Source organism: Nomia melanderi, chromosome 1, assembly GCF_051020985.1.
Source record: "Nomia melanderi isolate GNS246 chromosome 1, iyNomMela1, whole genome shotgun sequence".
NCBI classification, from domain to species: domain Eukaryota; kingdom Metazoa; phylum Arthropoda; class Insecta; order Hymenoptera; family Halictidae; genus Nomia; species Nomia melanderi.
This window is the reverse complement of record NC_134999.1, coordinates 2,888,025-2,915,870: the sequence shown is the minus strand read 5'-3', so window position 1 is coordinate 2,915,870 and position 27,846 is coordinate 2,888,025. Positions and strand designations below refer to the sequence as shown.

The 27,846-nt window shown below is 33.0% G+C and overlaps 1 protein-coding gene across 2 annotated transcripts in view; it reads left to right on the top strand.

The window, feature by feature from the left end:
• ChT (choline transporter) overlaps positions 1-27,493 on the top strand; it is a 32,401-nt gene extending 4,908 nt beyond the window's left edge. For both annotated transcript variants that reach the window (XM_031989876.2, XM_031989786.2), the window contains exons 2-7: positions 2,445-2,775; positions 7,836-8,191; positions 11,540-11,844; positions 12,566-12,845; positions 15,479-15,696; positions 17,108-27,493. In XM_031989876.2, coding sequence (XP_031845736.1) covers positions 7,918-8,191; positions 11,540-11,844; positions 12,566-12,845; positions 15,479-15,696; positions 17,108-17,818 — 1,788 coding nt within the window. In that variant the 5' untranslated portion in view covers positions 2,445-2,775; positions 7,836-7,917 and the 3' untranslated portion in view covers positions 17,819-27,493. The remainder of the gene's footprint in view (positions 1-2,444; positions 2,776-7,835; positions 8,192-11,539; positions 11,845-12,565; positions 12,846-15,478; positions 15,697-17,107) is intronic.
• Positions 27,494-27,846: the final 353 nt, after the last annotated feature.

Here is a 27,846-nt window from a genome sequence, read left to right as displayed (position 1 = left end):
CTTAGTTGATTTAATACCAGTATTTCGTATCTGTGAAATGAAACGTGATACAGAAATTGTTCCTCATTTCTAATTGCTACCTAATATATTACCCTTCTGTAACCTGTCATTAAATATCGCTGAGTATAAGGCAATTTGTGGCAGTGATGCACATAAATGAAAGTTTGCTAACAGGTCCACGACGGAACACTCTTTTTCCTTTTCACTCTTCTCACTCTTTCCGCGACCTTTCACATTTCCTTTCTAGCGGTTATGAACATTATAACTACGCTTTCTACATGAATATTCAGGTTTAAGGTCACTTAAAGAAGTTCCGAGTAATATAGACTACTAACTCATCTTTCCACTAGTTATGTTTAATTAGATGTATCTTGATATCTGGGAAATCATGGGAATTTCATTCAGTTTCCTTACTGAATGTAAAGGAAAAGATTTAGAAAGAAGTTATATGAATTATATTGTACAAAACTCCATTTTCAGATAAATCGAATTTAAACATTCATTCAACATTAATATGATATCATAAAATCATTATTAGGTATGTTTATTTATCTTAATTAATTTGTCATAAATTTATGACAATATAATTTTGTCAAGTTTACCGAATTACTATATATTCGGTCACATTATAGTCATATAATGAACATCCGAACATAGCATTATTTGTTAAAGGTTTTATACTAATTAAAAGCAACCTGTTTACTATATTTATGTAATTTTATAAAAACGATATTTCATTAAAAATTCAATCATTTTGTTGTCGTTTGCGTCACGACTTTTAGCGCACCCTATATTTCGACCCCTTGGAGATTTTAACGCCTGATACTATTGAAATCTCTAACGTTCAGCTAATTTCTAAGTTCAATGACAGGAGTGTTTAAGAAAATACATTTTAACATTTAAAATCAATATACCGGTGGATCTAATTGTTTGAAAACAATAATTTTGTAGAAATATAAAATGAAAGATTAAAAACAAATGAATAATTTCTCCACGCAAATTTTCAAGTAATGTAACGTGTTTATGATAAAATATTTGTCTAAGTAGAAACTCCAATTTTAGATTGATTCAACGCACATGTTTATTTATTTATTTATGGAAAAATAATTCTATTACTTTAACATCTAATAATATAGTACACTATCATTAGAGACCGTTACTAATGAATAGCATGCAGAAGGGTAATCAAAGTACAAGGCACGTTCAAAAGTCATTGTCTGTGAGAGAGGTGAAAGAATAAATATAACACGGTTGAATTTTCATTAAAAAAAAAGCATTTTCTTTTAAGAAAAAAAAGTTCTGTTTTTTGTTAAAAGAAGTAACAATTTATAATAATACAAATGAATTTCATTACAAAATTGTTTAAATAATAAAATTACTTCAAAAAATTGGTTTATAATAAAGTGCAATTAAAATTAGTTTCGTTATTATTTTGAAACAATCAAAGTTATTCATTCTTAATTGCTTGATAGGAGTAAGTATCAAATGTTATTATAGGAATACTAATTATAAAATAGTATAAAATTAGGATTACTTATCAATAAAAGAAATTAGTATACGACGAATTTTATTTCATACTGAAATGAACACGAATGCTCAAAGCACTATACCAAGATCGTACATAAATCCTTGTTACGTTTTATACATATTAGCTTTCAAGGTAAAAGCTTCTCACACGACTGTGTGCAAATACAGGAACTCTACTGTTCTATGAACACTAATTACCTGAAATTCAATGACACAGGCTATACATGTAGCATAGATATAGAACTACGTTACATTACTCTACACTGCGTCACAAGAAATCTATTAACTAAGTTAATTATATTCAAATAATTATACATTTATTTAAAATACCAATAGATAACACCTAAATTCTATAAAGCCTAACATCTAAATTCTAATACCAATAGATAAATTGTGAATTTGATGAATCGATAGTAGATACTTGATCCTCCAAAACACAATATACTAACAAGTGCAAGCTGTAAATATTAACACCAAAACTACCGGCCAGGTCAAATTGATTCATTTCAGAATTTTTATTTTGCAAGTATTTAAATTATGAGTGCGTTTATACGAAAGATTTTTAATTAAATTCGTGCATTTGCACAGATACAACATTAGGGGACATTTTGAATCTCAAGAAACGTATTATTCTAATTTATATAGAAAATTAAAAATTAATCGCTCTAACGGCTCGGTAGCGTTAGTGTTAACGTGTTTAACTTTCGCAATTTAACGAGACCTTTGTCTTCTTTGAAAAACTCAATTCGTCAAAACTATTCCATAAAAATCTATATTTCTCCAAGAATCCGCAGTCTATTAATAAATAATACAACTGATACATACAGACGAATGATAAGAAGAAGTATATTTATATAAATATATTTCAATGAAAATAATTGCGTAAGTAATAACCAACATGGTTTTACCTGTTACAGGTGAGACAGAGACGACACTGATCAATAGCAATTGGTACGAAAGGTGCGGGCGATCGAAGGAGAAAATCAAGGAGGAAGGAAAGGGTAGAAGCAGACTCAGTGAGTTGGGTGAAAATCGATGGCCATCAGCGCCCATGGGCGGCCTCGCGTTTAGAACAAGGAATAGCCCCTCCCAGAAGACCTCGCTCCGGTGGGGCGACTGCTGTCCCCCAAATCCCAACCCTCCATCGTCGTCAGCTGTCTGGAAAGACCATCATCAGGACATGCTGCCGGTACCAGTGTGAGGCTGTCCCCCGCTACTGCGTGATTGTACCCCGCGGGGTCTTCAGAGGTAATAGAAGTTTCTTCTCAAAGGTCCACGCTGAAACATGCGACGACGCAGATATCGCAACAAGCGATGGGTTTGAGCTTTTTTTACTTTTTGTTTGAGTGCAACATGTGTCATGAAACTTTGGAAGACTCAAACCCATCACTTGTATCGATGGGTTTCAGCCTTTTTCACTTTTTGTTTGAGCGCAACATGTGTCATGAAACTTTGGGAGACTCAAATTCATCACTTGTATCGATACCTGCGACGCTGCGGGTTTCAACGTGTGTGAGGGCCTTAAGGCTAAGACTACACGACCATTTTACACGGTGTGTGATACGACCAGGGATTGAAAAGGTTCCAAAAATAACTGTTTGAAACTGTTATATATCGGTTCTGACTGAAACAGTTATGAAGAACTGAAATAAGTCATAACTGTTATTCGGTATATTGATTCTAAGCTATATTGGTTTCGCTTCCGGTTCTTATATTGATATTATGTCCGGTATAAAACGGTTCTATAACTGTTATTTTTCCGTTCTTCATTTCGGCTCTTTATAACTGTTTTACGAACCGAAAAATTGTATAACAGTTATTTTTCGCATATAGTATATAGTTATGGAGACCCGGAATGAACTGATATAGCTCAGAATCGATTTACCGAATAACAGTTATTACTTATTTCAATTCTTCATAACTGTTTCAAGAATTGGCAATTTCACGCAGAATCTCATGTCACCGGTTCTTATTCCGTATTTAAGTGAAACAATCTCAACAATCTTCAATATACTCTACTTATACATGATGACTTCGAATGATACTTTACTTTTGCAGTATTCTATATTATCCTACGTTTCAAAAATTAAAATACCTAATGCAAGTGCAAACACGAGTTAACTCGTGACCAGTCAACAATGTGTTAACCCCTTCAGGGCCGAATTCTTTTTCAGAACAGATAAAGATAATTTTAAATAGAGGGATAGGTGTATTTCAATGTAAATGATTATACAAGAGTGTTCGAGAGCATATTACAGCTTATTCCATGCTTGCGAACTTACAACTAGATAGTTGAATTAAATTGTGTAGTCCTTATTTCAGCAGAAAAAACGTGACGTGTACCTAACACGTTGCATGTATAAACTTCGTGTAGTTTTGGCCTAACACGTTAATGTCGGGAGACTGTGAATGCAGTCTGGAATAAAATAAATGTTGAGAGCGAGAGACTATAGAGCGAGAGACTAACTCTGTTCAATGAGACGAGCTAGGAAACGTGAACAAACCATTTACGAGCTAAGCACGGCGGTTGGCAAGTACTGTTATCCCAGTTGCATCTACGTTAGCTATCATACACTTTTGTTCACTTTTATTGACTCGTCTCGTTGGATTGACTATAATGTGGTTATCAGATGCGCCTGGGTTCAAGATGTGCAATACCTGGTTTTGATTGTTACACGTTCGTAAACACGGAAAACTGCTTCTGCATGCAATGTGTTAATAGTAAAATCGGCCGGGTTAAATTAATTCATTTCAAAATTTTTATTTTGCAAATATTTAAACTGTGAATGCGTTTTTACAAAAGATTTTCTATTAACTCTCCATGGGTCGAATTTTGTTTCGTGATTATAACAAAATTTATGCAGTATGAAATTAATAAATATCAACATAGGAACACAAATTAACAATGTATTCAATAGTTTTAATAATTTCATTAAAACGAATATATTTTGTAACTTTGAAGTTACAATGACGTTGAACGTAAACGCCTGTTTGTGCAACAGTTTAAGTTGATTAATTATTTAATTGTCATTGGTCATTTTGCAATAAAAAATTAAATAAATCAATTTAACCCGGTATATTGATGTGTGACTTCAAAGTCACACGAGCCTATAGAGGGTTAAATTCGTGTATTGGCGCAGATACAAGACTAGGAGACTCTTTGAATCTCAAGAAACGCAGTTATCTAATTTTTATAAAAACTTAAAAATAACTCACTCTAATTGCTCGGTAGTTTTAGTGTTAATAAGACGTTTGCCGGTGTTGACTCCGATTAGTGTGAATTATTTATTTATATCATGACTTATTATTGGACGAATTAAATCATCCATAAGTAGTGTTATTTTTTATTTTACTTAAAAATGCGAGATGTAATATAGTAGATAGATAAATATATTGTGGAATATTGTAAATAGAAAAAGTGAATGGATCTCGAACAAAATGGATAAAATGCAAAAAATCTAATGAAATAAAAGATTCATTTGTCTTTTTAAAGAATTCAGGTTGTGACATTTTATTAAAATAAAGCATTTTTTAGGAAAAATCAATATAATTCTGCTAGCAAAGACAACAAACAGTGCGTTGTTGATTTCACACATCCTTGATGCACTGTCAAGAAATTCTTGTAAAATTCAAAGTAGTTTATTAGGTACAATAATCAAAGAACGGGGCTAATGAATAGAAAATACTCGCTCCCATTTCTTTAACATTGGTTGAGAACCAGTATTAACGAACAATTGAGTATTATAGAATGAAATTTTCATTGTGTGCTAATAGTAGAAACTTTGTTCAGAACTGAACGATCATAAAATAAAAATCGTTTCTTATATTGTACGTATGTATACTTTTAGATCAGTTCTTGTACAATTTTCGTGTTTTACAGGGCTCGCGTGATTTGTTTCTTACTTTAAGAACACGTACGTGTTTATAGAAGTTTACTAGTAGTGAGATGTTAATGGTAGAGTAGTGAATAGCGTCAGACCTTGTCTAACCTTATCTACTTTAACATCTGCGCAATTTTCTGCAGTTGAATAGCGTCGAACCTTAACTTTAGACTTGATTTACCTTAATTTCTATAATCGTATTCGAATTAAATCCGGGTTTGATTAGAAAAGTTAGAAACATTCTGTTTCATGTTTCTCATTTGAATATACTGGAATATTAAAAAATAAACATTAAAGAAAGATTAAAAAATAAAATAAAAATTCTTCAATTTTATTCGAATTTGTCTCATGTATATTAAACTTTGGTTTCCATAGATATATGTAGTTGTTACTGTCAATGATATATTTTTTAAATTCATCTACGCATTCCTATAATATGATATTGTATTTAATAAATTTGAAAAATGAATTCGCTCAAAACAAGATAATTAACAGACTGCGCATTTGCATGTGTTTGTGAAAATTAAAATGATTGGACAAAAACGATTGCAGTGTTTATTTCATTTACAATTTCATAAATTCTTTAATTGTTGAAGTACCTTTTCCTTTTGATTCTGATTCCAGTGAAAATTCTAAGAAAATAAATAAACGTAAACAATTTAATGATTAGTAAAAATAATTCTATATCCTCATTACATAGTAGAAAATGTGTTTACAGTAAAAACATAGCAAAATAGATATTATAAAATTTGTTATAAATATTCTTCAGTGTTAAAGTTTTTTACAATTTTGTTTATGTTGCTCATTAATTTTAGTACGTCTAATAGAAAGACCTTGAATGCTTCGTTGTTTCACTTACGCATGTTATACTACTTTTTCTACGTTAGTATTCGCCCTTTATGCAACGGCTGGTACTCTATGGGGCGAAGAGGGGCTAATGGGATTAGAGGGTAAACTCACCGGGGCGATTTAAATGCTTCTGGGTAGGAACATAGAATTTACAGTTAATTGCACTCGTTAGGCGCGAGCCTCTCGACCGCATCGATAATTCAGTAGGAAAGAACAATGCAATTTAAAGATGACAATAGACATTCATTAATTACAGGTCTAATCAACGAATTCGATCCACGAAAACTGTTTCGTTTCACAACTTTTTAGATCATTGCTTCGTCTTTAACACGTCGAATGCCGCACGATTTCATGTAGCAAAATACAGAAAATAAAGAAAATATAATATCAAATTATTTCATTGAATCACTTCATTATTATTGCACATTTATCTTGTCAAATGTTACCGCATTAGGCAGCATTATTTATAATATAAAAATGTCAAAGTGGCGGATTTCAGTTTTCTTATTTCCCAATTATTGGAAGCTTAAAAGTGTTCAATATTGGAATGGATTTTAAAGATAAATAGTTTTACTTGAATACTGTAAGAACTAGATGAAGATACCGACAAAAATCTTTATATTTATATCGATTATGTGTTAATCGCATTAAATATTTGGTAATTCTAGTGTTAACATTAGAACTATGCAATAGACAAATAAATTTTTCTTCATTTTTTTATAGAAATTATAAAATTACATTTATTGAAATTTCGATTAGCTTATTAAGGACTTTAATTGGCATAATAGGAGATCAATTTATTTAGTAATTTCCAAGATAAATTTCCGTATTTTTAATTGTTGCAACAGAAAAAATTAAGAATGTGTCATTTTTACTTAATTGGTAGTTTCAGTGTTAATTTATATATTGATCATTTAAGAATTAAACTTCATAAATTCGAAACAGATTGAAAAATTAAGCAAATGTCGAGTGTTTTCGTTCGATGCTCATCAACACTTTGCCAAGCGAACACTCCTCAAAATTCCTACACAATCGAAACAGTTTCCTTAGTAAAGCAGAAACTAAACCGTCAAAATTTTCATAACAATTGATCTACTGTCTTTCTCATATCTAATGCACCCAACATCATTCATTTCGTTCTATACATCACGAAACAAATGAATATTTAAGTTTATGTAGAAAATAGTATAGTGAAAATATGTGGATCGTGAATAATATAGATGGGAATATATAAAGTTAACAAATAACTATCTGTACTAACAATAAGGCAAGAAGTTACATACTAACGACGTATAACTAAAGCAACACACAACTTACTGGCACGAGGGCCAAGGCAGAACTCTCTATGCACAGACTTTCTTTCCGACATTTGTATTAAAAAATCTTTCTTTCCCCCACAATTATTCTTCTCACTTGCACTCTCCAGATACTCTCAAAGACATTCCTTCAAAACTGAACTAGGCACTCTTCTTAAAAATATCCTAGCTAAAATTTCTAGATACTACAATAGTGTCATTCGAATTCGATTGACGTGGTAGTCTAAGTATTAATAGAATTGCATTTGTTGCGTGCCTACAGGTATCCGAACTTCTCGAAATCAGATCGATCGCCAAACCTCCGTCAGTTCGAGTTCACTCAGGTGGACCCGTACTCACCGAAGATGATCAATTTCGCTGGTATTGTCTCAATCGCTCTGTTCTACGCGCTGATCCTAGCCGTAGGAATATGGGCGGCCAGGAAGAAAGAGTCTGGGAACGACTCCGAGGAGGAAGTCATGCTAGCGGGTCGCTCGATTGGTTTGTTCGTCGGAATATTCACAATGACGGCGACATGGGTCGGCGGTGGTTACATCAATGGTACCGCTGAAGCGATCTACACGAAAGGTCTTATTTGGTGTCAGGCCCCCTTCGGATATGCCCTGAGTCTCGTCTTCGGTGAGTTTTCGTGAAATATTCACACGTTTACCGCCACGACGATCACCCATGACCGGAGTGTACAAAATTACTTGAAAACAATTACAAGACGAAAACTGATATCGAATTAACCAGTTAACCCCTATGATTTATTTCTTAACTATGATTCATATAACTATTTTGTCGTTAATAATTTATTAAGAAAAGAACAAATTTTTGTGCTTATTTCATGTCTACTTCCACTCTAAATGGAAACGATTGATAACAGAAAATTAATATTTAATTTAGACTTTTAAAAATTAAATAACACCTAGACTTGTCAATTTCAGTTTAAAGTTTTCGTCACGAGTCTAATACAATATTGTAGGTTAAGGGGTTAATTGTGGAATTTAGTTTTAAGAATCTCTCATTGTGCGCGCGATACTGTCAAGCAATTCGTTGAATGCAGGACAAATGTACCTATAACATATTTTGGCGAAAAACTAAAACAACACGAAGAAGAATTACATGTGTTTCTGAAAAATAAGTAATTCAACGTTGAAAAGATTAGTATCATTTCCAGTTTAATAATGACATTTATACTCGTCAAACGATCTGACATATATATCTGAAATTAAATAAACACAACTAATGCAGAAATTTTTAACCTCTTCTAGTTCATACAATTGTAAATGATTCATACAATTTTTCAATGAAACTTGAGTTTATTTAACATTAACATAGTTAAATCCGGCCACGAACAAAATCTGATTTTTCAATAGTAAATTATTTTGTTCACTTTGTTCTTTATGGCGTAGGTATATATTTTTTAGGGGTATGTTTCTATTGTAACCCATTGGACAATAAGAGGTTAACAGAACTATCGAACAGTCGGATTGACTTTTTCAAATTTTTCTGCAGGAACTCTAAGAGTGTATCTATTGACATTTCAATTGACTTATGATTTAGTTTGTGTGTTACTATATAAATTACTAATTTCTCAGAGAAGCATCTGTAGCCTTTTTAATAATTAAAACTGCAACGAAGTGTCCAGAAGCGTTAATATCCTATTATAATAAAGTTTAGTATACAAATTTTCACTATTTAAAATTTCAGTTGATGTTTTCATTAATAAGACTTTAAAAAGGTGTCCAATCATATCGTTCTATTTGCTAATAACGGAAATTGAATAGTTGCTGAAGAATTTTTCTCCACCGCAATGAGAACATGACAGTGTATATGCACATAGTAAACTAGTTATAATCAATACTGTAACATAGAATAACTTTTTAACCGAGATTACTGGGACGTAGTAGCCTGGGGCAAGAATAAACAAGTGTATAACTGTCCATTGAAACTATAAGCGTAGTTTCTGAATGATCGCTGCAATAATATACCTCTATATGCCGCATATATCCCATAAAGCAAATCACGGAATGTATGTTATTTAATATAGATTATCTAATTTCAGATATGTATGTCGAATCTATCTATAACTTTACACATATTTTTTCTGGATTATATATTTAAAAATTTTACATGTCTCTATGTGTTAACAAAGAAGTCTTTCACTTTAATTTGTTATCCCTTTTTCTCCATATTCCTTGTATACCTATTGCTTTTCTTCGTTTACTATTTTCTTTCTTTCAATTCTATAACTTTTGCTATCCCTATTCCGTTCCTGTCCTTGCATTAAAATCTCTTTCAGTAATCACCATTTTCGATCTTCTGTATTGTTAGTTGTATTCTTCATATATTTTAACGCATTCATAAGTTTTCTCTGTTATCGGCAGTTCTATTAATTTAATAATATTTCATTCCTCAATTTCTGAAACTTCCCCCTCTTTTTATTATACTTGTCGATTCAAGATTGCTATTTTCTTGTAACACTTGTAAATTTAATAATATCATTTTCCTGTAAATTAAAAAGTATTATTTAAGAATATTATATTTTTATCCTCCTTTCTTACGTCATTTTATTTTTCTTGTTTTCAACTCTTAATCTTTTCTCTAACTCCTTTCCTCTCTTCGCAGTTTGGACTTTCTTCCCTTTCGGTTTGCATTTTTTAACACCACTCTTCCTCGTTCCACATCCATCATCTTTTCCCTTCTCTTGCACCGCTACTCATCTTAGTCTGTAATATATTTTCCCTTATATCGTGGCAAACCTGTCTCATTTCTCTCCAACTTTCCTTCTGAATTATTCTTTCTCCTCTTTACCATTTTTCTCGTCGTCTCTGACTCGAAGCTTATTACCATTCCTTTACCCTCCTTTTATATCAATTTAATTTACTTTCTGCAGCTATATTTCTCCATGTAATTAACATTTTATTAACTGTTTTATTCTTTTATCATTATCTTCATCTTTTTCTTCTAGTTTCTATTCATCCCTTTCAGTATTCTAAGCTTCTTTCTATTTCCCTAATTGCCTCCTTCATTTCTTATGCTCTTTTATCTCCTCCATTTCATCTTTTCTGCTCCTCATTTTTTCCACTTTTCTTGATACCTTTTTCATTATTCCTTTTATTTCGACCTTTATAGCCCCTTCTCTTTTTATCTCCTGCTCCTTTGCATACATTCTTGTCATACCCAATTTTTTTTAGTGTTATTGCTAATTTTATTCATTCTCTTATTTGAAGTTTTCTACCGTTTTTATTCCTTTTAATTTCTTCTTCCTTATCTTCTTAATTTTAATTGACGTGTTAAGTGCCAATGTATTACTGCAGGTTTCAATATTTTTCCATTTGTGTTTTGCGAAGGAAATTTTTTGAGAGAAGAATATTTATTGTTTCTATCATATTTAATCGTTTAAATTCGATGGGTCTTTGCAATAATCCTTTCTAAATGTGCCAAACGATGCAATCGCGCTTCCTTCGTTTCAGCTCACAAACTGAACGACGCTTTCCTATTTTTACATAAAGGAATTCTAAATAATGCGATCATTCCATTTTTCTATTTATAAGCAGGTTATAACAAAAATAAAAATAAGTAATTAGAAGGAAAACGAGTAATTAAACTCAATTTGATTCTACGAACCGATAGGCTGACACTTTTAAGCAGTGTAACACATATTCCGTCACTTGCTACGCAAACGTTTAAGACAGGAATATTGTTTGTATGATATTAATCCCTTGTCCTACAATCTAATTTCGTATCGATTTAGTTAGAACTACTTATCATTAATTATGCATTAGTAAAACAAAAAATTTCACGTTCTTTCTATGCCCAGAATTACTTTAAATGATACAAATTGTTATCACGAAACATAATGTTCCATTCGGATTCAAAGAAGCTGAATGACATCTATATGTGTTAAATAACATTAGAAATTTAAATTTTAACAGAATCGAATAATACAGGGTATTCTGTTTCATTTTCATTTGTTCACAGGCGGTATATTTTTTGCGAATAAAATGCGAGAACAGGGGTACATCACGATGTTAGATCCACTTCAGGATGCGTTTGGTGAACGCATGGGGGGCCTTCTATTTCTTCCTGCCCTCTGCGGTGAGGTGTTCTGGGCTGCGGGTATTCTGGCAGCGCTGGGTGCTACAATAGCAGTCATCGTCGACCTAGAACAAGGTGCCTCAGTCATTTTGAGCGCCTGTATCGCAGTTTTGTATACTCTCTTCGGAGGTCTTTATTCTGTTGCTTATACTGACGTTATTCAACTGTTTTGCATCTTCATTGGGCTGGTAAGTTACACGATATTTCATTATTTTATTGTTATCTTCGTGTTCTTATTTTTATTCGTGGAATATGTTGATGATAAACTTGTTTATTTACCTTTGGAACACCTTGTGTAGTTCTTTTATGTTTTGTGACGTTTTTTCATCAATTGATGGTACATAAGTGTATGTATATATCTACAATAAATGTGTATACCATCAATCAGAAATATTGGATTATTTATTTGAGCAATATAAAGTTTAGATATTTTAGTGGAGACTGTGGGAGTAAATGTTGCTTCTGTATTCTTTATTATATTATTATGTTAATAATTGTCGATTAACTATATTAATCGCCTTAATAGTAATTTAATATACCTATAAATTCCATAAATGAAAATAAATTTGAATATTGAGTTCGATTAATGTAAAATTTAACAAAACGTTGCACTTTTATCTGCTTAACTATGTTTTCTCTATCCAATGGCACAAAAATAAAAACTTTTAAATAGAATAGTTAATGATACAATAGTTTCCAAGAAAAAGTTAAATCAAAGTTTTCTTTAATGTTATTTGACGTAGTTGACGTTAATAAAACAAGATCTACAAGACTTAAACGAGAAAGGTATAATGAACTCATAAAATTGTTCACTTAACACCATGACACACGTTGTACCTACTTATTTCGAGAAGTGCAAATTTTGTTCATGTGCATTGTTTAAAAGCACATGTTGTAATCTTGTTGCAGTGGTTGTGCATTCCATTCGCGTGGTCGAATCCAAAGGTAGACTCTCTTAGTTCTATGGATGTGGATTGGATCGGTGAAGTGCAGCCAAATCAATACTGGTCTTATCTAGATAATGGCCTGTTGTTGGTGTTCGGCGGTATTCCGTGGCAAGTGTATTTTCAACGAGTCTTGTCTTCGAAAACAGCGGGAAGAGCTCAACTGTTGAGTTACGTGGCTGCCGCAGGCTGTATTCTCATGGCTATACCGCCAGTGCTGATCGGAGCCATCGCCAAAGCGACAGGTAAGTGACATTTATGTTTAATTTATTTTTTAACCCCTTGCCTTATAATAACGTGTCAGATTCGCGATGAGAATTTCAAGTTGAATTCGACAAATTTGAATGTCATTTATTTATTTTTAACATAAACTGAATTTTACTTGTTTATTATCAATCTTTAATATTTGTAATAAACATAGACACAGAATAAATATAAAATGCTGTTCTTTTCTTACTAAATTATTAACGATAAACTTATTTCGTCATGTACAGTTGAGAAATAAATCATAGGGCAAGGAGTTAATCTAATTTAAAATATGATAATCTGTTAGATACCAAAAAAAGTTTGTGTGGTTTTTTTGTTAGTAATTAATTAAGCTCCGATTTCAGTCAGCATTTCAATAGTTTAATGAATGGAGTTAGCAGCAAGTTATGTCCATCCCGTTGGTATAAAATGAAATAACATTATTCTACAAAAACGTTCTCTGAGTTTAAATTTTCATTTAAGAAACCGTGCTAACTATTTATTCTAATATCTAATCTCATATAAAGTATGATAATTTAAATCTAATATAAAATACGATAATCTCAATTTAATTCAATATATGATAGTTTAAAATATGAAATTACTTCGTAATCAATTTTGATACTCGCATATAATTCTGTTTGTTCGTTCACTTAATCAATAACGGTATTACTATTTAAAAATTCATTTAATTCATTTTAGTGTCTTGTTATATTTTATTATACGTCGTACACTGGGTAACGTTGTAATTAATTAAATTATGTTGCGTTTTTTATGTTAACATAAGACGTGATACTGACATGATTTACTGAGGATCTGTTCATGTGCATATTTTCTATTTAAAGTAATTATTTATAAGTTAACCTTGCATAGCCTATTCATATACTTATCCTTGTCACGTATAATTAGAGACAAATCAATGTAACGTGAATTTCTTGGTTCAATTTCAGTTTTTGCTAGTTACTGTAATTCAGGTAGAGTAGTGCCTTTTTGCTGAGAAAATATTAATGAATGCACTAAATGGATTATATGATTAATTAAATTCATTTTTATTTTTTATAATAGAGTAGATTATTTGTAAATTTACTGAACAATTAGAAAAAGATGTTTGATCGTACGTGGTAAATATAATTTCTATCGTAACATTCAGTTTCATACTCTAGGATCTACATACATGTATATTCATCGTTTCAAATACCTCTACATTATAATATAATTTTGACAACGTAAAAATATCTGACTAATTTGATCGATAAACATGAAATCAAATTTAAAATTGAAATTCCAATCGAAATTAACATATTAATATTCGTACATTAAAGAATTGGCAAAACATTATCCAATGAAAGAAATATGAATGTCGCGTATAACAAGTTTCGGAGTCACCGTATACATCATTATTACACTACGATTCTTTATACAAATTCAAATTTTTCAGAAATAGGGATACAATAGAAAATGATTTTTCTAATGAATATTATAAAGAGCACTACACATTGAATATTTACAGTCTTGGATTTTTAAATTTCCCATGAATTCATGAAAATCCACAGTCAATATATAATTATTATTATCAACATAATAATTATCAATAGTAACATCATTATTAATAAAAACATAGATATTTTAAGATCTCCACTCTCGGTCAGGAAAAGTGGCACTATTATTAATAATAATTATTCTTATCATTAACGTAGGCAACATAGTATCACTTTTCTTGCTTGACGGCGAACAGCCTAAAATATCTATGTTTCATGGGTACCCGATGCTAAAAGGGATCGAATTAGACCCGGTTTGCTCTTCAACCCCCTCCGTTTCCCATTCGAAGGCTACTTGACATTTGCTGCTATTGCAGACGGAGAGAGAACTGCTGGTATTTACAAGGTTCTAGGGCTAAGCGGGTCGGTGTTGTAACGGAAGGGTGTGCAGGCGAAGGGTGCTTTGATATCCCACAGCGTGTACAATAGCGTGGGATTTTGCCATATGGCATTCTAGGCGCGAGGGCGAGGGTGATAATGCGACTCGTCCACTAACACGCGGTATAGTAGAATCACCGGAACTAATACGACATCGTGTATCTGTATCTTCTGTATTTTTGTTTTTGTTTCCTATACATCGGAATAACCCTTTCCTTTATCGTGCTGGACGATTCATCTGGATTAAAGGGGGGATGGGAAGATTTCTCGTATTCTTATAAGCAGTGAAATAAAAGATAAATAGGTACCAAATGATTCTGTAATTTTTCAAGCAAAAATTTTAGAATCATATTTGTATAGTTAGAATTTTATTTTTATAGTCACTTTAGAATTCACATTATCTAGTATAATCATCTTGAATTTTGTTTGTATAGGTATCTAATTTCGCCTCTTTGTAAATTGTGTATTATGTAAAATAATGTTAAAGAAAAGTTTTGATAAAAGGAGTCACAGAAGGTAGTAATTAGTTTATCATTGTTTGGATTTTTTAACTTGATATGGATAGCGTTCTGTCTTTTTACAGTGACATATTTAATTTGATTAAGAGTTTTTGAAGATCCAGTAATGAGAGCAATGTTTCATATGCAATAATTTAAGATTTTTGAGGATTATTTATTTTTTTTTATTAATGGTGGAAATATTGAACTCTGTTACAGCTTGGAACGAGACACAGTACAGTGGCCCTTATCCGCTCACGGAGACGGAAACGACCATGATTCTACCGTTGGTCTTGCAATATTTAACTCCAGATTTTGTTTCCTTTTTCGGGTTAGGCGCAGTATCAGCAGCAGTAATGTCTTCTGCAGACAGTAGCATTCTCTCAGCTAGCTCCATGTTTGCCAGAAACGTGTATAAATTAATCTTCCGTCAGAGGGTAAGTTCATCTTCGACGATTTCCTCTAAAATGGCTTCATTACCATCATCACAATCATCGTCACCATCATCATCATGCTCATCATAATCATCAATCGAAACCAAGACATGTAAGCCCAAACATCATTATCACTGCTTTAAATCAAATGCAAAAGAAAGTAGACTTCTAAACATATTAATAGTCCCTTCTTAATTCATATCATTAAAACAGGGTTACCAATTTAATCGAAATGATATAATGGTCGAATATAAACGAAATATTACAAATTTATTATCTGCCTTTATCAATGGGGGTTGAAACAAATTAATCCGGAGATTATTATATGCGGCAGTGTTTTCATTAGATTCAATTATTTTCAGATTTCGTTGCTTTGCAATCTGTAGTCAGTCTACTTTGTTACAATTCGTCACACTAACTCTCGTAAAATCGATCGTACGTAATTGTCCAATGTGCATTCCTAGACAAAGGGATAGCACGTGTGTGCTATTATTACATTCTCATGTCGATGTTCGAAAATATTGACATTCTTTTATGTAGTTATTACTTAAAATTGCTTCTTGGCAATATACAAGCATGATGTACATGTAAAAATTTTTATTGACTATGTTATTGGTGATTGATATTTTGAAGATTGATCATTTCGAAGCATTCATCAATCACCTAAAAAACTTTGAACATACACATGAGAACTTAATCCGTTATATTTCGAATAATATCACTCTTTATACTATTTTCTTTATTCGGAATACTTAACACTACTCAAAAAACATAATATTACATATAATACTTATATACAACAATCTTTACAACCATTAATTCAATTAATGAATCGGCTAAAAAGAAAATCTAAACTGGCTCACTGCAGCATTTCAATGACGTTTAATACACAAATATTACTTAAAGCATTACTTAAATATGATACCACAGTACTTAACCTCGTGCCCAATGATATTGTGTCAAACTCGTGATGAAAGTTTTCAATTAAATTTGTCAAATCTAAATGTTACCTGTCGTTCAAAAATATAAATTAAATATTTCTTTCCTATTGTCAATGGTTAACGTCTAAAGTAAATGTAGCGAATGGAATAAGTACCAAATTCTCTTTGTTCTAATAAATTCGTAAGGGTAAACTAGTGAAAGAAATCATAGGGCAAGGGGTTAACCCATTTTCTTCATACCCAAAAGTATCTTCTATTTATCTAATACAACGACATTCAAAGCATCATCCAAAACTATCGTAGTACTCAAAATGGCTTCCCCACAAAAGTACCTTCAAGCGCACAAAGTTCCAAATACGACAGCACACGTGTCATCAATTCGTCCAAGAGTTCAAACACCTTCCCGCTGTCACGACCCATAGAATTCCGTGACAAAATTCTCCTTCCGTCTGTACAACCATTTTCCCGCGCAGGCGTCGGAAATGGAGATCATCTGGGTGATGCGCGCGGGCATAGGCGTAGTCGGTGTCTTGAGCACGGTGATGGCGTTAACGATCCCTTCGATCTACGGCCTCTGGTCAATGTGCTCGGACCTGGTCTACGTGATCCTCTTCCCCCAACTGTTGATGGTGGTCCATTTCAAAGACTACTGTAACACGTACGGCAGCCTGGCTGCCTACATAATAGCGTTCTTGGTGAGGGTCAGCGGCGGTGAGCCGATGATGGGATTGCCCGCGTTGATCCATTACCCGGGGTACGACGAGGAAACAGACACACAGGGGTTCCCGTTCAGAACGATGGCGATGCTGATGTCCTTGGTGACACTGGTCGGCGTGTCCTACGGGACGCAGGTGGCCTTCCTGACCGGCAGGCTGGCACCCGGCTACGACGTCTTCAGGTGTGTCGTCAACATACCGGAAGATGTCGAGAGAGTCGGCCCGGACCCGGCCGAAGGCGAGCAAATGGCTGTCCTGGCTGCCGGGGCTGGCAGGCTTTACGGCAGCAAGGATGAATCGAACGGACGAGTGAATCCTGCGCTCGAGCCGGACTACGACATGGACCCGGGATGCAAGGTCGCTGGGATGACGACGGACAGCGTCGTTGGCGGGGGCAGCGGCAGCGGACATTTCGCCCCTCACAGTGCCAACGCGCCCAGGCAACCGCAATCTAGTACCGCGTTCTAATCCCTGGTTCCATGATCGGATGCTGTGACCAACAATAAGCGCGGCGGTGCGGGTTTGCGTTTTGTTGGACGTCCCGAGATTTTTCGTTCGGTGAGTGGTTCTGTTCTGTTCCTTTCCTCTTTCGTTCACTTTCACGCGGCCGCGTGAGCCTCTTCGAGCGGGCCGCGGAGAGAGTACACTTTGTAGAGACATAGAGGATGCCTACGTTTAAAGGTTTGTCCATGCGTCTGATTATCAACTAGCTTTTTCATGAGCTCATGAAATTTTTAGTAGAGTTGTCGTGTGTTTGAATAGGACCAACTTTGGATCTGGTTGGAATATATAGATGTCTAGGGATAGTCTCGTGCAGAAATCGGACCAGACGTATCGATACAGTGATTTTGGTAATTATTAACCCCTTGGTGTGTGATTTCTTTCATGGCTACGATTGTAGGACTTAGTTTGTTGTTCATGGTTTTAGGGAATGAGAGGAGGTTTTGTGTTTATTGTGAGTATATTTCTACTTTGTAAGTAGAAAGTTGATAATAGCTAAATAGTCTGTTTCAATTTGTTCTTAAAGTAATAATACTGATTTTCGTTAAGATGAGCTAGAAATCTTCAAGGGGTTAATATTTATTGATATAGTTTGTATGTACACAAACTTTACTATGTGTGATATATCGTGTATTACACGTTCTCGTTGATTCGTTAATTGGGACACCTGTGATATGAGATCTAGTATACGAATCCAGTTGATTATGATAAAAATCATTTGGATTCAACGCAGAAGTAACTCAACGCTAACCTCACATAGATTCTATCCAAACCTGAACGAAACTAATTCAAATCTGACCTGATCCTGATATATCAAAAAAGCTTTTTGATAAGTCAGACGCACACCAATAATTTTTGTTTCGTCGACTGGTTTTTAAAAATATTATTATCTAACACTTGTTATTTTATTTACCCCGATTATTCTCCCCATTTTTTATTTTCCCTCGCCTGTGTCTGTGAAGCTCCGATATGATTCAATCTCGAGTTCTATTAATACGAATCTCTCTCTTTTTCTCTTACTCATTTTTCCCCTCTTTCTCTTTATTTTCTCCTTAGATCCCTCTAACATTCTCTTTTTTTCTTTTCCTGTCTACTATTCTCTTCCTTTCTTTTCCTCTCTACCCCTATCTATTTCTTTTCTCTTTCCCTCTTTTTCTCCATCTACAATATATTGTTTTCCCTCCCATTCTCTTTCCAATTCTTAACATTTCTCCTTCTCGCGGTTCACAATAGTGACCGTAACATTAACCTGTACCTGTCTGAATTCAGTTCATTCGTGTTCACCAACGCGTTAATAGAGAAAGAAATAGATCGAGAATGGTACGAAACGTAAACGAATGAACTTTCGCGGAACCGAGTGGCAAGTGACGAAAACACTTGATCGAAGCTTCCCGGACAGTCCGGCGAGGTGATCCTTGCCTGTACCGCCAATTAGGCCTAGTCATTTCCTTTTTGAGAAATATATATATATAAAAAAAAAACAAATTATATTTATATATAATTATATATCTGTTCATATATACATATATATATAATTATATATGACTATATTACATATATTTAGAGTTTATCAAACTGCTTGAGAGGAGTAACGTCTTGCACGACCAATCCGTTCAGAAATCTAGGGAATTCCGATCGGCCATCGATCGTTCCACTCGATCTCTAATTTCTAGTACGAATTGACGAAGGGTAAACCGGATCGATCTGATTAGAAATTAGAAATCCATTCAAGACGAGCGGCTGCCAAGATGGAGTCTTTAGGAAAATGTACAAAGAATTCTCGAAAATTCGTTCCGTTACCGGCTCGAATTCCGCTAGACGGCGTGCATTAATTACAATATCTATACATATTTATGGAATCTGATCTCGAAATATCGCGCTACGGATTATCGAGGGAATTAATCCCGGTAACGGCGCGAATCGATCAGAGGTTTTGTGTGCGAAGTTACTAGAACGAGAAGAATTTAGGATCACGTTATCGTTTGTTAGTCTTCTTCCACGTTCCTCGCCACTCACGAGATAATTGTTGCTAGGGGAAATAAAATATAAAAAGGAGAAAAAAAAATATGAAATAATACGAAAAAAAAGTAAGATTACAGAGTAAGTCAAGAAGCTTTTGTACTCGATTGTTCTTCCCTTGCTTAGACCGACTGGATATGTAGATGATACGTAAGTAGATATGTTTTTACTATGGAACCGAGGAGACCGGTAGATGTTACTGACTAGCCCGTTTCGCAGTCGCTCGTGTAGGGATTACGCTCAGGACTCTTTCGACTCGCGCACGAAAGTCCGAATCTTTTAACTAGAGACTTAGAATTAAGGAAATTGGAAGAAACTGTGTCAGACACCGAAGAAAGTGTTTCTCCAGTTAATTTGTTCTTTTTTAAATCATTTTTATCATGCCTTTCTTTATTTTCTTTTGACAAGTCACGTTTGAAATTCTGTCTGAAGTCACTTATCATATTTGATTTTACTTATTATTTTAATTAACACGTTGAGTACCACGGGGGTCATCGGTGACTCCAAATCGAATTACTGTAGTTCGCTCAATAAAACGATGATTATTTGAAAACATTTTTATATTATAAATAATGTTATCCAATGCGATGACATTTAGCTAGATGAACGTGCAATAATAATAATGCAATTCAATCAAATTATTTAATGTTTTATCTTTTCCATTTCGTGTATTTTGCTGTATGAAATCGTACGGCATTCAACGTGTTAATGGCAATGAGAAAACAAAGAATTGACAATTTTGGACTTTGAATAATTAGAAGTGAATATTGGGAAGTTTTTGTTTCATTTCTATATTGAACGGCTAAGTGAACGTTGATCTTATGTTCAGTTCATCGAGTCTCGTGTGCGTTTCGTGAGTCATTAAGAAATTACTTGCGAGAACTTCAAAGGAACGCCAGTCAACTGTAGCACGTCGCTTTTGATGATATTTGATATTAAAGTGGAACCTTTATCAATGTCTTATTTTTTACTTGACGATTAATATTCATGTTGCGGATGTAAAAAATGCCTCCGGTGTTGTGAATAATTAGTTCACGTTCTTACATTTCATCTAAAGTGGTAGAATTAAAATAGCATTTGCTGCTAAAATAGTTTCTTGTAATTTTTGTTATACAGAGCTATAAAATTTCCTAAAAATTCATAGATACAAGGTGTAGTAGTGTAAAAAAATGATCCTTTTGAATTTATTCAAATTTATCAGCAGTGTATACAGTATTATTTTATAATGTATACAGATTTTCATTTTAATTCTTCTTCTGTATATAAAAAGTTATCGCCTATATAAAAAAAAGTATTTCACGAAAACATTGAATTGTTTCAAGAGAAATATAATTTGGTGTTTGTAATATCTTTTGTAGATACACGCGAAGAAGGTGATGAAAAATTCATTTTCTATTTTCAAATGGAATCATCTTGGAGAAATACTTTAATTTCAATAACTTCAAACTTCTACTGAAATACCAAAATATTTTTTTAGATAATTGATATTCCACATAAGTAGCTTAACAATCTGATGTGACTTTTACACGTTCATCTATACAAAACTGACATCATATTATATACCTCTCAAAACTATTCGATCTTTACCTAAAACTAAAACATTTTTTGTTACTGTTAAAGAATTTGAAGAAATTCAAAGGCTCGATTTTAAAATGTAACACCCAATAAAATACAGGCTCTGGTTTATATATTTCTCCAACGATCAGTGCAATAATTGTATTGTTAACGTTAATTAACTTCTCTTCAAATTTAAAATCAAATCATCTACTTTCCAATAGATTTCTATTTTTTTATGAAATTAAAATTAAAAATTGGTTAAAATTTATATTTCCAGTTTATGTGAGATAAATATAATTAAATATGATTTTTGGTAAAATATAAAATAGAATCATCGATTATCCGAATTCAGAGAGAGACAAATACCGTAAGCGATTTCTCGGACAAGAAGAACCTAATGTGCAAATATATAATATAATAATTAGTACGTGTTCCAAAATATAAACATTAATATATAGTCTTGATACGTGACTCATTGTATGTTCTGATAATCGGTTCTTCGAACAACCTGTATTCGGATAATCAATCACAATCTACTGCAATACATTTAATGCATACCTGCTAAATGCAACAATTAACGAACCTAATTTGTTGAAGATTTCATTCATGAAAGAATCAGTTGTGCTAAATTCCGTTATACGAATCTATAGTCTCCATTCATATCCATAATCGTATTTTTTATAAGAAATTCCTCGAATGACCAGAAATGTTCTGGTTCCCAACCAAACATCACCAAAAGCTATCGATGCTAATTGTTAAACGGATCGATCGTCGCACAGATTCGTTGTGTTTATTATATAGTATATACATATATATATATATATACAGTGTGTAATATAATGGGAATAACCGACATTGAAACGAGACGAACGAGTTTTAGCATCAGAATAACCCGAATATGTATACATAATGTACACATTATACAAACATACACGAGAAAGCTAAAAAGAAAAAAGGAAAGAAAAGTGCTGTAGACCGTTAAACAGAATACGAATTTCCGTCATTGTCGATTTCGTTGTTTGATTTTATTACATTGTTTGAGCATAGCCACCGTTGTTCACACGTTAATGCCTATATAGTAGAGTTATCGCTCATCGCAGCTTCTTATCCTATTGTTTCTAGCTGAGAACAAGGTGAAATCTAGTACTTACTTGTTAAACGAGTAGTTCCTACTCTGCGTGTCCGAATTTCACGGTGTTTTCTCAACGAACAGATATTTTTCATAGCCGAACGATATATCGAGGCGAATCGTTTTTCTACCGGTTTCGTTGATGTTTATTCATGGAATACTTAGCAACGTCCTAAATTCAGGTAACCTCCGTATAACACGGTTGTTACGTTCCTAAAAGATGCTGTGCTATGCGAGTCTGTGTTATACGAAACAAAGAACTAGCGCAAAAGTGGGAGTTAGCTTCGAAAAATTAGGAAAACATAATTACCATTTCTAAAAGAGGTTTAATAATATGCAACCGAAAATTTTTAACTTATATATAACGTAGTAAAAATAAAACACAAAGTTTGAAAACGTACTTGATACTCCACGGACAAAATAAGATTTCAAATCCTAATAAATTTCAAAACTCTGCAGGCAAATCTGATACGACATACACGCTCGAACGAAACATTTCCAATGAGATATCTGGCGTACTTAAAGGCTCTTATATCGTTCCGCGTTGTACGTGGATTTCTCTAATTTCGAATTTTGCTCTTAAAAACTTTACGCGTTGTACGGGGATTTCTCTAATTCTCAGATCATGTCAGAGTGAAACCGTGTTATAAAAGTACCGTGTCGTGCGGGGGTTACCTGTACATTCTTTATCTTTCCGTTAACGAGGAGATTATAGAATTTAGAGTTCCGTTTCCTTTTTACTTCGTTAAAAGATTACGAACACTAAATTCTTACTTATTGTTATCAATTACCTCGCCAAGCACTAATCGATAATAAGGTATTTATCATTGAGTGAATGCAGAGTCGAGCGTTCTCCGAATGAACTTTTCTTCGTTTTTATTGCCTTGTAAACTGAACAAGGTATCTCGAATGTAAAAATTGGAATTAAACGGAGATTCAAGGAGTAAACTTACATAAAGACAATTTTATAAATTATATATTATAAATACATGATAACATATAATTGTATATTATGAATTACGCTTTATTAGATTTTTAGATGGAACCTTATATTTAAATTTCTCTTTTTTCCGTTTAATGTTGGGAAAGATATTTGCTTGACTCTGAGTAAACGGAACCGCTGCCATATTGCGTGAATGATCGTTGAAAAAAATGTCGATCGGTCAGCCTGTCTATCGAAGGTGATCCTCTTTCTTGTGAAACAATGAATTATTTTTTACAATCATTTAAAAACGAATTATAATTTCGAACTTTTTCAATCCACATAATAATATAGAGTTAAAAGAAATGTTAAAAGAAATTTTTTAAGTAATATACCTCTGTCAACTTCACAAGATTTTTTAACAAACTTGTGTAAAAATATGCAATACAATCTATAATAAATTGAAAAAAAATAACGACAAATAAATTAATCTTTGATTCACAATAATATTCAATTCCTAACATGTATTTTATATTTAAATAATATTTTACTAAGATTTATTATTAATACAAAGCTATTTCAAACCACTAAGATTTATTGTTAATATAATGGTGCTCGGAAACTCAATAACCATAATATTAAAATATTTGATTTTTAATTTGTTCTTTGAACGATAGTATTAACAAATTCAATAGCCATGACATTCAAATATTCAATTTCTAATTCGTTCTTCAAACAATGATACTACAAGATTCGATAAATTCATAACTTTAAATTAACAAAATTCATGAGATTCAAACAAATCGTTTACAAAACGAATTTATTAAAAACATCGAAAGGCAGTCTATGGCGAAGAAACGAAGGCCAATAGTACCGGAAACAGTATTTTGATGAGTAACAATGTAACAGTGTACGTGTCGCTTGTCAAGCGAGAAATTCGCGCGACGACGAAGGTGAAATTACGTCTGGATGGGCTGACAGTGACTGGAGATGGTGCAGCAGGTGCACACAGATGCATCTTCCACGTATTTTCGTACTATTGGCGGATACTAGGACTTTCACTCAGGTATCGAGCCTGAAAGACCGAAGACAACAGAACAGAAACAACAATTATTGTTATTACAATTCCCGGCAAGGCCACTTTATAGCTGACTGTCTCCCTTTTACGACGAGAAACTGAATTAGACGACCGTAAAATGTTTCTTTGTCAGCGACCGAAATTACACTGTTGGAAGATTGCGGATTGAAGGAACAATTAGTCAAGAGATAGTGGATTAAGGATTCCGGGTTCGTTGGATCTAATCGGTTTCGAACTTGCTGCTTGACCAGAGATCTTGGGAGACCCGATATAAAAGATCAGAATCAATGGCTATTGATTCATTGATGAACGAACAATTATTGAAAGGAAAATTTCTTTTATAATTATTCGATTGTTCTTTAACTCTAAAATTACCAGATGGGTTAAACTGATTAAAAAAATTGATTTAGCAGTACGCAAAGTGAATTGTAAATCAATTAAAGTCTGGATAAATGCATTCTTGGAATTTCTACAGAGGAATTTTAAAAAATCGAATGTTGAAACTTACTAATTGGAAATATCATTGTTAATTTGTAATATAATTTGTTATTTCTACGAGTTATCAGTTGTATCTATCAACTGTGATTTTTTCGGATAAATATTATATTTATTATTGAATTACTTCTTGTGATAATTACATTTAATATTAACATAAGAATTTATGAAGTGGACAGTAATGAGAAAATTATTATTACATGAATTCTTGGACTTGGGAAAATTTAATTTTAGAACTATCGAGAGGTTGACAAGAGGTATTGGGAAAAGATTGATAAAAGATCCAAAAACATTTCACAAAGCTCGGACCTTAAACAAATTTCCAGAGAAGGAACATCAATATTAAAAGTTATTATTATCAACGTAATACATTCCAAATTATTTTTCGAATTTTTATAAATATATATGTTACACAAGAATTGCGAAAAGGAAGTCCTTTTCATTGACAGGCTGACAGAAGTAAAATGTGGGTTGTTTGCATCTGTTTGATCGACAGTTTCCTTAACACATTCAGGACAGCATGATTCACTGATAAGTCATTTTGTAATTACACCAAATACATACATACATACCTTGATTTACTAGTGAATCAACATCTAACGACTAATACAATTTTATAGAAGCAATATGATTTATCGGTGGGTTTTCTATTAAAACAAATTACGTTTCGAAACACGAGAATTACAGATATAACCCACTAAAGAAAATTCTGTTGTAATTACTATAACACCGAACAATTAGGCAATATGATACTTTAAATGGTGGTTATCGAATTATAATTAAGGAACATCTTCGTAAACAGCACGGCTTACCGATGACCATTTTGTTGTAACCGACGTAATGTTAGAATAATTAAGGTGATCCATTGGTGAATACTTTGCAATAATCGATGAAGGTGTTAATATAAGCGACATAAACCATCCATGATCACCTTCTTACAATTATGATAATAATTCTCGTAAACAGAATTATTTACCGATAATCACATAAGTTTTATTCGGTTTTATAAACCCCTTGTTTCATAATTAATAACTATTAAATTAATTAAATTTAATAAATATAGGTATTATTTAATCTAAATAATTTTTCAAACTACACTAAATGTACTTCCACGATAAATGTATAATTTATTTTTGTGTCAAACGGTTAGTAAACATTAAGTAACTTTAGTAAACCTAGAAAGAAACCAAGTTATGGGACAACGGGTTGAAAGGATTGAAAAACGTTCTACATTTGTGTAATTAGTGACGAAAAAAGTAAAAGACGAAACAATAAAAAGTTGCTTAATAAAAATACTATCAAACGTCAATGTCTAAAAATTCGTAAAAATGACAAATATTTAGCTGACCTGAATGTGTTAATTCACACACCTCACACATAAAAAATGTAGGAAGGAAGCTAATAAACAAAAGCTGTTACGTAAATGCGTGCGGACAGCAAAGGCAAAAAAGGAGAAGAAAAAAAGCGCAAACAGAAACACAACAAGTAACATAAATGTTAATCATAAAACAGCCAGGGTGACATACATATCAACTTGCATTGTAATCAACGATGTAACGAGAAACGTATACATATCATGAAACGTGCTCTAAACATACTCTAGGTATATTAGCCTGTAAGATAAGAAAGTAATGGAAACCATGCATAAACAACAAATGGCGAGAAAGGCAAAAAAGACATGTATATACGTGCTATATATATACATATACATATACATATACATACGTATAAATACATAACGTTTACTCTCTTATAAGAAACAAAAAACCAAGGGATCGATGGGAAGTCAACAGAATTAGAGGGACACGATTCCAATCGAGAAAAAGAAAAGAAAAGAAAAACCGTGTTTGGTGTCCTCCTAATTTCTCTCGCTCTCGCGTGTGTTAACAGAAAAAGAACGAACTAAACGAATAAAAAAGAAAAGAATAAATAAACAAATAAATAAATAATTAATTAATTAATTATAAAGTCGTAAGAAAAAGGCGCGAAATTTAGTGTACGAACGACGGGCTGCCCGAACGCCGAACGCTAAAACAAAGAGAATAAAAGCAGAGGTTCAATCGAGAGCTGGTTTCAGAACTTTTTCCAGTGATGAAAATATTCCAGTGTTAAGGGAACGCCACGCGCCGTTCCCCGCGACTTTACTCACCTGCTTCAAAGAAACTCGAATCTAATGTTGTTGTAACCTTCGTCCTATCTCGCAAGCCTGGGATGCCTACCTATTCGTAGAGTATTATTATGTGTAAAGACAGAATGGAACCGACTTCAGTCCCTCCTCCCCCAGACCTCCCAAGTAAGAGTATATCCATGTATATGTATTACGAAAGCGTTTACCGCTGTATTGTATCATACGACGTAAAACAAACTGTACGTGTATAATTGAGACAAACTGAACGCGATGTTGATTGTAAATGTTAAAAATAAACGGCGTGTAAAAACTAAGCAGAGTGTTCGATTACTTGCCACGGGACACCCTTCTCGATTGATCGTGATTGGAGCAATTGCCGCGATTAACCCATTCGCTGCCAGCTAAGGTATCTCGTAGTTTGCGTTATAAGTCTGGATTAACCGTCATTTTCTATGAACGATAATTTTAGGAAAGATAATACTAAATAATAATTTATTATTTTTTATAACGAGAAAATGATTTTGTTTTCTTTGAAATCTATTTTTTCACAGTCAGGAGAAGGTATTAATTTCTCGGCAGTGAATAGATTGAGATTCTCTAAAGTAATTCTTTCGGTGTAATTGTTTATTTAGCTTGTTCTTTGAGTTGAGTAGTATGTATAGGTTTA